This window comes from Rhinolophus hipposideros (assembly GCF_964194185.1).
Source record: "Rhinolophus hipposideros genome assembly, chromosome: 17".
NCBI lineage: Eukaryota > Metazoa > Chordata > Mammalia > Chiroptera > Rhinolophidae > Rhinolophus > Rhinolophus hipposideros.
Window position 1 is genome coordinate 43,266,226 of NC_138063.1, and position 12,229 is coordinate 43,278,454.

The 12,229-nt window shown below is 39.9% G+C and overlaps 1 protein-coding gene across 1 annotated transcript; it reads left to right on the forward strand.

Moving 5' to 3' along the window:
* Positions 1–10,569: 10,569 nt before the first annotated feature.
* Positions 10,570–11,088, forward strand: CETN1 (centrin 1; the record flags this gene model as incomplete). Its single annotated transcript, XM_081078441.1, has 1 exon — positions 10,570–11,088. One exon carries the CDS (start codon positions 10,570–10,572, stop codon positions 11,086–11,088), a length of 519 nt encoding a protein of 172 aa, XP_080934567.1.
* Between the last annotated feature and the right edge of the window lie 1,141 nt (positions 11,089–12,229).

Consider the following 12,229-nt stretch of genomic DNA (forward strand, 5'->3'; position numbering starts at 1 on the left):
GGGGAGATAGAGATAGCAAAGAAGGTACTGGTTTCTAGAAAGTTGTAATACCAATGCTCTTCTTGCAAAAAAAGAGATATTTGGCACAGTAAATATTAAATAATTTTTTAAAAAGCAACCTAAATTACATCATGAAATCTATGCTAGAAAAAAGCAGGTCACAGTTTAACTGAAGTTACTTTTTCTGCTTCACTTCAGGACTCCCATGTTTATTAATCCTGGGAGAAGTACAGCACTCGCTGTAGCCAGACTTGGCAATTTAAACATCTGTCATATCCATAGTTTCTGTTTGTATTTAATAATGTTATATATTTTTATCCAGCACTGTTCTATTTTGAATATGACATTTTAGTGCATGTGCAATTTTTTGGACTACATCTATGGTACAGAGGGCAGCCACTTTAATTTATGGGTGATCCCAATTTTCACTTCCCCCAAACTACAATGGAATTTTTCAATATCCTCAGAATAAATCCCTCTGCTGGAGCAGTAAACATAATACGACAGTGTGTCAACCACGGATTTGTTTCAAGATCATTTACTTACAATTCAACAACACTGCTGGCACACAGAGTGCCCTGTCAGCAAAAGCTGCATTGTTTGAAGTAGCTCAGAGAAATAGCTAGGGTTTCAGAATCCAAAGAATGTAGTTTTCCTAAATACCTCAGGATTACGAGATGCTATAGAACTAATAAATTTGCTCCTTAAAATAGCCCAGAAGGAATCCTTAACTATTCCTACATGTTTGAAAGTTTAGGTTATTGATGGGGAGAGAGAATGCAGTTTTGTCCCTTAGACTCACATAACAAGTATCATTAGTAACTCCCCCTCCCTTTCTTCTCTTTGTAATTATTTCTGAAAGGATAAAATCCAGAGGTAGTAACCTTTTGGAAGAGGACATAATGATGAAATGAAGAAAGACTATCTGCAAAAACCGACTTCAGCACAACCTTTTAAGCAGCAAATGTTTACCTGATATCAATCAGTTTCCCAGGGTGGTGGGCTGGCTGAGTTCATACACCTATACAGTGAATTTGATTGCACCACAGGTAGCTATAGCTCTCTGGTGATATAGGAGCAGAATGGAATGGAATATTCTGTCACTGGTTTATTGTTTACATTTAGGCAGTAACCAAATCTAACCTATATTTACATCATCTTTTATGTTATAAAGTGCTTTCCTGTCTCAATTTTATTTTTCTTACAACCACCCAGAGAAAGGAATTATCACTATCACCATTGCACACAATTTAGGAAGTTTAGGCCCAGAAGACTTAAGCAACTTGCTTAAGTTCACACAGAGAATGAGCCAAAGAACGTGGACAAAAACTTAGATCTGTTAATGCAGTAGTCATAACCTCTGGTCTATCCATGATGTATTTGTGCAAATTCTCATTTGTCTAAGAGAAATATGCACATGAATCACATACAGAGACTTAATCCATAGGAATGAATTTTTTAACTGAGACCATGGCCACCCAGAATAAAGAATGCACTTGTCAGCCTCCCTTGCAACTACAAGTGGCCAATGGAGTGTGAGCAGAAGACATGTGGACGACTTCTGGTTCATAGAAGGCTTGCATGTCCCCCTCTCTCAGCCTGGGTTTCCCTGAGAGTAGAATCTGAAGCTAAAGCTTGACTGCAGGTTTGTTTGGGAAGTGATTTCAGGGAGCAGGAGTGAGGGTAATATGGAAGAATGTGACAGGGAAGGAAGAGCCAATACAAGAATAAGTTACTTAGTTGGCCACTGTTATAGGTGACTGGTGCTCAATCCCACAGGAACTTCTGATGGGAAGGGGTAGATATTAATCTGCCATTGCTCAAAGTCTTTGGTCAAAACTCACCCACACCACTGGGTTATACTTGCTGTGATATCCACGAAGCCTCACAACAGAAAATGGGAGGCTAGAGGCCTGGGACAAGGTGAAGCACTGCCAGGTTACAGCTGTGCCAACTGGCAAAATCTGCACAGCTCTGGGCATCACAGTAGTGGTTAGGTAGGCCTGAGAGAATTTGAAGTGGTACTCACGAGTGGCATGATACATCTCCCTTCCTGATTGCTAAGATGCCTGTTGGGGGAGCTGTCTTGGACCATGTAACAAGGGCAAACAGCCAAGGAGGGCAGGAGCAATAATATTGAAGGATCTTGGTGCCCTGGGAATATCTGTGTAACCAGGCAAGCTTGGACTATATAAGAGAGAGAAATAAATCTCTTTTACTTAAGCAACTCTTTTTAGAAACTAATAAAAGGTAAGTCTGATAAATATAAGTTGTGAAAATCAAACTGGAGAGATTTGTTCAGATAGTGAATACAAATTTAGGTATCAGTAAATAGCTGACAGAGCTATGGTCTATATGACAATCACATTGAAAATGTCACCACCATATGACTCAGTCCATGACACCAAAGAACAGACCCAACAATTTGGTACTGAATTATTGAGTTAACTGGGTAGCGTTGCCACTGAAACACAACCCCTCCAAATATTTTATTAAATATATATATTCATGCCTTGGAAAGATGTGTTTTAAGCTAGAGTATTGCAAAGATGGTACTTTTGAAAATACAAATATGATTATTTTATATCAGTGTATCACACCAGTTCTTAAGGAGAATTGAAATAACACATAGAACACAAAATACACTCTCATGGAATAATTAACCTTTGTAGTTAATAGCTAATAAGTGACTAAACTTGACAGAACCTTGAATAGGATGTCTCTTCAAACTGCATATAATCAAAGGTAAGATTGTGCCACATCACAAAGGAGATAAGTACAGAGACGTGGGGCAACTTGGCCAAAGTGGCACAACTTGAATTGAAATGCCAAAGCTGAGATTTGAACCCAGGTATGTTTGGCTCAAAAGCCCAGGCTTTACCTATTATGCTAAATCTAATGAAATAAAGCTTTAAGCTTTCATATTCTCTGAGACTTTAGAAGGTCTAAAATAAGAAGGTCATCTGCCTTGTGCTTAAAAGGGAAACCATAAGGGAAGAACATTGGAGTGGAGATCAGAACACGGGCTAAATCATTGTACCGCTGCTTATTGTGTGAACAGGGAAATGGCTGAGTCTCTGGTCTCAGGTGCTTCACTGATAAAATGGCAATAATAAAACACACATTTGTAGGCTTTTTGAGATGTGAAATAAGACAGTATGTGTCTACAGAAGTGCTTTGTAAACCATAAAGCACTAAATTTACTGAGCGTTTCTGGAAGGCCTGGCGCAGTGCTAATCATTTTACGTGGATTATCTCATTTAAAGGCACCACTGCAATCCTATGAGCTAACTGCTTTCCCACCCCATTTTATAGGAATTTGAAGTTTAGCTTGTCTGAGGTCATGTAACTAGTAGTGGTTGGGGCTGGCATTCAAAGGCTCTAGGCCCACTCTCAAGCCCCCACCACACTGGTGCCATGTGCACATGGGTCCTATGGTCACAAACCTATATATTGACAAATCACCAACCTAACTGAGACAAATTGTACCCTATAGCTACAATATCTCTAGGTCTCCTCACGGCGGTTGTCATAGGCTCTGGCAGAGGTGGAATGACCACAGTACGAGGAGAAACCATGAGCCGTGTTGAGGATGGGGAAATTTTCCCTTTCCCTCTTAGTTTTTCTGACTGGTAGAATTGTTAAAATGACATATAGCAGATTCACAAGAGAAAATCAAGTTTCAATATGTGTGCAATTCACATGATACATGGGGAATTCACATGAGCATGAAAATTCCAAAGACAGTGAGGCAAAATGAGGTACATATACCATTCTGGACCAAGAAGGGGGAAGCAGGGGTATAAGGGGTATAAGGGGTATAAGGAAGCTTTCCTTACTTTAAAGAAAAGTAAGGAAAATTTATGAGAGGAAGGAAAGGGTTAATGTTTGGTAAATAAATGTTTGTTGGGCCATCTAGAAACAATGGGACAAAAGGAGGATCACATGGGCCTTGCTAGGTTCCTCCCTATCTACCATTCCTAGTTCAGATTAAACTATAGTTATCTATGATGATATCTCCCTTCCTGGAGCAGACTCTCTATCTTAAATTCTTTTAGGCAGTTAGGGGGAAGTCCAGATTATTTCAGCACAAATTAATCTGCATGCCAGAGTGGCACATTTTGGAGATACTCATTCTGAACCCCTACAGCTGCTTTTCAGTTAAGATAAAGGATTCAACTCCTGAAAATGTTCTTAATCTTATTCCATTTATCTAGGAATTAATCCTAGCCTTGTAAATTTCTGGAGTGCCCCCATGCTAAATTCATTTATTTGTTGTTGTGTATTCTAAATTAATCCTTAATGAATCAGGAATTCTAAGACACTCTTTCCTTTATTTTGAACAATACATAAGCATAAAATATATCATTTATGCCTTAGTTTCTAAAATTTGACTGCGTTGGAAAATTAGGATGTTCAGTTTCAAAGCAGAGAGTCTAAATACTGTCTCTCACTTTCTTGAGATTCACTAAATACTAATGATTTTGATAGTATCACAAAGACAGGTCTGTGGTGAGATATGCACCCTCCCTGCCTTTTTCAACCAAACTTGGTAGATGAGTTTGAAGTGTGAGTTTATATCTGAGAGCTCACTTGCTTCCTCTTTCTCCTCTTGCTTCATTCCCATCTGTGATCCTTAAAATATTATTTTTCAAAGTGCCTGTATGAAATCTGTTCTTAGAGGATGTGGGGAGCTTTAAAATTAACAAACTATGGGCTCACACTAATGCGGTGGGGCCTGAAATCACCCTGGCAGACAAACACTTCATATGAGGTATAATTGAAAACAATACAGGAAGTAAATGACCCAGTTTCCCATTCTAAGTTTTGTCGCATATAAAGCATTCAGGGCAAAAGGAACCCTGACTGGTGCCAAAGGAAAAAAACAAAAAACATGAATTTCAGATAAGAATGATCCAGAAACCAAAGGAATTTGGAAAGGGCTTTGTAGGTGCAAAGTAGCAAATGCAGAACATGATGGAAAGTAGAGGGCCAGCAATTCCGGGCGCTGAACCCACTGAGTTTCAAAAGATGTTTGATCAACATCTAAATGAAAAGCCTCCATGGGGATGCTCAACTGCCAACTGGAAGGGATGAGAGAGACATCAGCTCCTCCTGTCCTAATTGCACCCCTTTTCCTATTTGGAGGCTTAGCAGGAGGGAGCCGTAATATGACTACTTGTTTATGAAGGGATTTCTAGTTGCTGCTTGAGAGGAGACTAACATGACCTATTGGTTTCTTTTGATGTTTTGTTTGCTGACACAACTACTAAACTTTGAAATTCAGTAGAACCGTAATTTAGTTCAGAAGCTTGTTTTTAAATGTACATTGCAGTAATGGAACTGATTTTTATTCGAAATCCACTTCTTAGAATTTTTTTGTTAATGCAAGTCCTTTCTTCATAAAAGGCATGTGTTACTGTCACTTTCATTTGGTTTCCCCAATTCCCAATGATCTGGGGAGCAGACTTCTGAAAACATAGCTGTTGGGGCATATGTGGGAGAGGGTCACAGTCCCCAGCTATCCTGCTCCCTCTCTGTGCCATACATAGGACCTCAGGGGTAGCCTCTAAGACTATACCTGCATCAGCCTCACTGCCAACCTGAGGGGCCCTCTAGGCCCAGAGGGGTGCTGGTGAAAAGGCCACAGGGACATGATGGGTAGAGTAGGCTCCTCTCCTTCTAAGCTGGTTCAGGGGAGGAAAACCAAACAGATTAATTGCTACCACTGCAGTTGTTCACTTTCCCTTATGAGCTGGTACTATAGCATGATCTGTCCTTCAATAAAGTATTTATGCTGTGCTAAGGAACTAGGCATGACTGAATTTCGGACTAGAATTCAATTTTCCTTCTGGCTCTGTCTTTTTTCTGAGACGTGTCCTTATTACTTGAACCCTAGCTGAAGAAGTGGCCAATACAACGACTGGATGAACAATATAACATGCAGCCCATAGGCCAAGTTCAGCCTGACCTGTTTTCTACAAGACCTCTTTTCTTGGGCCTGCACAGTTGTTTTGTTTGTTTTGTTTTTTAATTTGACTTTCAATGACTTTTAAAAGGGCACAAACTCTCCAGGTTGCTGCTAATCCCTAAATGTACTCTTAATATGCAGTCTACTTGGCTCATTCTGTGTTACCAACACCCCTGTGGTCTTTTGACCTTCCCACTTCTAGTGAGCGGAAAATTTTCCTCATTTAATAGCGGAGTCAGCTTTAGATGCTGAAGTCTCAGGGCTCTTGGAGAATGAAAGAAGGTGGATCAAAGAGTAAACCAATAGCTTCGTCACTGAGATGTTTTCAACATCCAAGTAAGCCACTCTCAGGCCTTGGGGTGCTGCATTTTCTGTTACATGCCTGCACTTGGTGGGCACTCTGCAGTATTCTTACATGGTGGTGAACTGCTGGATCATAACTCCTGTGAGGTTCCGCTTTGAGTTTATATCAACATAGATTGTGTCTTTCTTCAGCCTGTTTCCATCAAAGCAATGCTGAAGTTGGGCTGATGTGGGCTCTGGGAAGAGTGGGCAGTCACTCTTTTGTTGAATGCATTTCATTTCACTCTACCTCTCAAGTTCAAAATGCTCTGGAGATTCATTCATCTTCCTTCTGCTCCTCCTCACCCTTCCTTCCTACCTCTTCTTTGACTCCAAAATCCAAATGATGTATAAGTGGAGAGGATCTTGGCTAGGGCAGTGGGAAAACATTGTCGGTGTTTATTTTTTTCACCTCAAGCTCCACATTGGATCCCACATCTGACAGAGTTTGCTAAAGCATGTAAGGTTATAGTAGCCTCTGCTCATGTCCTCCTCAGGGTACACTTAAAGTCACATTTTGTTTGGAGGGAACCAAATTGGCTCAATAGTCAGTCATTAAAAACCATAATAGAACCAGCAAATATGCTATGGAACAGAACAATTCATTTTTTAAAAAAGATAAAACACAGGATTATAAAGACATTTTATGCTTGGTGTAGGCTTTTTCCGAATGTTTCTCTGGATCCCAAGGGAGTGTTTTAATTCTCCTTCACTATTAGGAGTATTTGGGTGAAAGTTTGAGAAGCAGTGTGAGAGTCTGGTAAATTCTTTTCTAAAACACAGTCTGCTTTTGTATCTGAGTGGAGTATTTCTTTATTTCTGGGGTTCATGGAATGAGAAATTATGTAGCCCTTGGCTGGACACTTAAGTCTGTTCCTGGGCTTGCCAAAAAGGCCTGGGCTGAGTCACTGCCCTGGACTTCGTAGTCTCAAAGACCACCGGGATTGTAAAACTCTTGCTGCTCAGTCCATTTCTTGTAAATGGTTCCACATATTCAAAAATAAATAGTTTAGTTCTGTTATTGTTGGTTTGGGGGTCACCCCTCTGGCACAGTTGTTCTGCTTATGTAGAATTGTCAAGCATTTGTGTTTTCTCTATTCTGCATGTGTTGGAAAGTAAATAGGCAGCAATAAAGAAACTTTATTATGCATGTTTTCTGCCCTTGGGTGGTACCTGGAATTTACTGAATTTGCTGAGTGCAACTTAAATTTTAAAAGGCTCCCGAGGCTCACCTTTTTATGCCATGCAAGTCAAATGGAAAACCAAATAACTAGAGAAAGTGAGCTGCTGAGTCCTTTCTCTTGGTCTCAACTGACCCCAGACCCTGTTGTGGAATTCCAGCACCTCTCCCACCCCTCCTCCAGCTGTTAAGCTTCCATGACCAGATTTAAACAACCATCTCCTCTCCTCCTCTCAGATAATCGACAACTGATTTAGTATATTACCTAGGACATTCTGGTACAAAGAATTTTAAGTGTAAAAACAAAACTGCTCATATCCACTGATTTTCCAGGACATCTAATTTACTTTATGTTAGTCTTAATAGAATTTGAAAAGTGACATTAAAGCAATGAAACTGATTTTCACAGGCACTATACAGAATCTCACTAATGCCAATTAAAGCACTTTGCCCAGACTGCTTCCCACCAACTTGTACCTGGAGCTGAAAGTAGAGGATGGAGTAAAGCAGAATTAAAGAAGTATGAATGTAAATACCAAGCATATTACTCTTTCTCTCAGTGACTTGCCTCAGAAGGGGACCCTGCCTGAGATCCTATAAAATCTTGTTAACTCTTTCTAAGCAAAATACTTAATTATTGTTAGGTTTAGGGAAGAAAATGAGTATCATATCTTCCCAGTGATACTACTTTTTGGTGATAATATCAACTTTTGGAGAAGAAAGCACAGTGTAAACAAAGTCTCAGCACTGGACTCAGACAGGCCAGGGTTTAAATCCCAGAGCCACCATTTATTGGCTGTGTACCGCTGGCTATGTTACAGTCCTCTCCTGGGCCATTTTTTTTCATCTACAAAATGGGAAATGATAACAAGGATTAAATAAGATAGCAAATGCAAGGAGACAAGTTCAATCCTAGGCACACAATTTGTGTAAGTTTCCCTTCCCTTTTCAAATCAGATTACAGATTATGAACATAAAGTAACTCCCGGCCAAGAACTGACTCTGGCTGAGGGCACTGTTTTCTACGAAGGGAGCTCTTGGTGGCCCTTAGTTGTGACTGTTGATTGCACACATCTGGAAACTATGACAACCGTTGTGCTTTGAGCTCAGCTTGGCCCAAATGTAGTTCTATATAAGGCAGCTTCTATACTTCAGTTTTCCCAACACATCATAGCTTGGCTTGAATTTGGGCAGAGGAGTGAGTGTCAAAAGAAATGCACAATGTCTGGGAGTCATTCACATTCAACAAACAATTACCCAGATATGTATGGCCCCATTAGGGAACAGGAGTAGCACATTGAACAGGACCTCTCTTAAGAAGCTGTACTATTATGCCTGCTTTGCAGATGCTTCAGCTGAGTCTGTGAGGATAAGTGACTTTCTCAAGGTCGCAAACATAATAAGGCATGGGCTTGGGGTAAGATCCCAGATTTTTCAACCTGGTTATGAAAGCAGGAGGATTTGCAGTGTTGGAAGACTGGCAGCGGCAGTGTCTACTTGCCAGTCTACTTTGCATTGACATTCTCTGTGACAAGTGCTTGATAACTTGACAAGTAAGTTTCCTTGACCTTCGGAAACTCTGTGATCAGGCCCTTTGTCTGTTATGTCACATACGGACTGGGGCAGGTAGTGAGATCTGGCTAATTAAACATGTCATGTAAACAACATCTGATCACCAATTAAAAAAATTTTATAAAACACTCCTAGCATAATTTAATCTTTGGGAGGTTTTGTTTGTTTTATTTTGATGATTCAGAAGTATTTTAAGACCAACATTAATCGTCATTCATTTATTCAACAAATATTTACTAATCTACTGACTATGTGTCAGGCACTGTTCTAGATGCTGGAGATACAAAAACTCTTCAAAACAAAACTCTTTAAAATGGCCTCTCTTGTGACAGATTGAGTAGTGATAAATTGAGATTTTTTTCTTCTAAAGAATGCTAAAAAATGTCAGCTTTTTTTTTTTTTAACTGTTGAAAAATTTAAGAAATATAGAGCAATTCTAAAGGTAATTCCTTCATGGGCTTGCTTAGTGATTTTTTTTTTCTTTTCACTTTGAAAAGCTTCCATTTCCTCTCGCCCCTCTGTTCTCAGGAGGCAATTTTGTGTCCCAATATGTTCTGCATCATCTGCCGATGTCCACTGCCAAAGCAGGGCAATCAGAGTGTGGATTTCACTACAGCCCTGATTGGATGTTAAACAGTGAGAGTAATATGCTGCTAGAGTTTTTTTTTTTTCTTTTTTAATGCCAGAATACCAGAATGCAGTATTTCAACCCCCCTTTCTCCAAATCAAAAGCCTAGTGAATGAAATTATGACTGTTATTCAAGTGCAATTATACTGAGTATGTAAAATGGAAACACTGAGAGTAAATCATACATTTGGATATTACATTTCATATTTCAGTGTATGCCAAGTAAGCTAGTGAAGTTTTATTATTGTTGAGTGTAATGTCAGGAGACAAACTTCTACAAATTTTATACATAACTTTTTCCATTTTATCTGTTTTCCATTTATGTCAATTTGAACACATGGTGTGACTTTTAATATCCTCTCCTTCCTCCCACATTTAATGCCAAAGGATCAAACTCAATCTTGATTATCCTAAATTTACCCTAGGTAACCTCAGACTAAGAGGTTGTTTTTTTTATTATTATTATTATTTAGTATGGAAAAGGAGAGACGAAGAACCTCTAAATAACCCTATAAACCTGGTCCTGACAAATGGCCTGGAAAGACTAGCAAGTGCCAATGCATTATAGAAGACAACTGTGGCTGCGGGCAGTTCTTGCCAGAGCAGGTCTCAGCTCATGGAAACTGGGTAATCACCGAGGGAGCTGTGGATTATAACGAAATAAGATCTCGCAGACATGGTGGGCCGGGTGAGCTGAGCCTCACTAGGAGAGTGCAAGGGAAGGGTTTGGGAATGAATGAGGGGAGGCCCTGAGCTGTCTCTCGGGAGGGGGGAGTTGGGGGTGGTGGGGGCGGGGAGGGGTGCCTGAGCGAGCCCGCCAACCGCTGAGGCGCCAACCGCTGAGGCACCGGGAAAGGTAATAACCGCCGCAGGAAGATGGCTTCCAGCTTTAAGAAGCTAAACGTGGCCTCTGCCAGCCAGAAAAGAAGGGTGGATCCTAAACCTGAACTCACTGAAGATCAGAAGCAAGAAGTTCGTGAAGCATTTGATCTCTTCGATGCCGATGGAAGTGGGACCATCGACGTGAAGGAGCTGAAGGTGGCCATGAGAGCACTGGGCTTTGAACCCAGGAAGGAAGAGATGAAGAAGATGATCTCTGAGGTGGACAAAGAAGGTACCGGGAAAATCAGCTTCAACGACTTCTTGGCAGTGATGACTCAGAAGATGGCCGAGAAAGACACCAAAGAAGAAATTCTGAAGGCTTTCAGGCTCTTTGATGATGATGAAACTGGGAAGATCTCTTTCAAAAACCTAAAGCGTGTGGCCAATGAGTTGGGGGAAAACCTCACTGATGAGGAGCTGCAGGAAATGATTGACGAAGCCGATCGGGATGGAGATGGCGAAGTGAACCAGGAAGAATTTCTTCGCATCATGAAAAAGACCAACCTCTATTAAAGTCAATTTCTCCCGCAAGCATGTGTAGAGAAGTTGAGTGACTTGCTGGGTTCCCAGCTTCTGCTTTGTGAAACCCTGAGTTAGAGAACAGCTCTATCCCAACTCTTACCCCCCAATTTGTCTAGATCCTTCTATTTCCAAATCTCCAGCTCAAATATAGAATTTTAAAGATGTTTTTAACGTGAGTTTTGTTCTTTAATTCTCAAGAGCAGACCCAGAGTAGTTTAGGTTGAATAAAAAAGGGGGGCCCTGAAAAGCTTCAACTGGCCCATCATTTGCCTTTCATTGGTGGACATCCGTTAAACTGAAATGCAGGATGATTTCTTGAGACAAACAGCAGTGCATTGTTCTACTATGGTGAGGTAGAATCAATCAGCAGGTATCCTACCTATTGCTTCTCACCTAACTGAATACTGGTTTGAAGAAAAGCAGTGAAGCTACTTACTTGAGTTCAGGAAAGATACTGTTCTAAAGTATAGGCTTGCCTTTGGGTGGTGCTACATTGTGCAGTTTGACTATTCTCTGATTTTATTACATGCAAATGGTTCTTCATTTGTGTGTAAATCATCTACTATGGATTATCCAGGGCCAGAATGTATATTTGGGCTACAGAATAAAAATGAAATAATATTGGCCCAAGATAAGTATAATTTGCTTAAGAGGGTAAGTTAACTAATGCTTTTGAGTAAGTATTTATAAATGTAAGATCTTAGTTTAGGAAATTCTAAAAAATATAATACATTTTAAACTGTTTATCTGTCCCTGGAAAGATCAAGTGTTTTAGTTATTAGACTAGTATAACAAAACCATATTCATTTAATTACTATTTTATTACAAGCTACTATCTACCTGATAATTCTTAGAGCATGTTGGTTCTTGATACTTGATATCTTTGCCCTTTTGATATATAGTTGATGCCAGAGTGTCTGGCATATAAATCGTTCTCTATTTTATAATCCCAGGAAACTATTTCACTGTGGCTTGTGTATGTGTTAATATTACTTGTTTTCTCTTAATAATTAAGCCTTTCTTGCTTTGGAAAAAGATACATACCCTTTTGAATATCTACAAAAGTTAGGAAAAAATTAAATATTATAATCATAAGAAGACAATCTATCTGCTGAGATGGAGGCCTAAACTA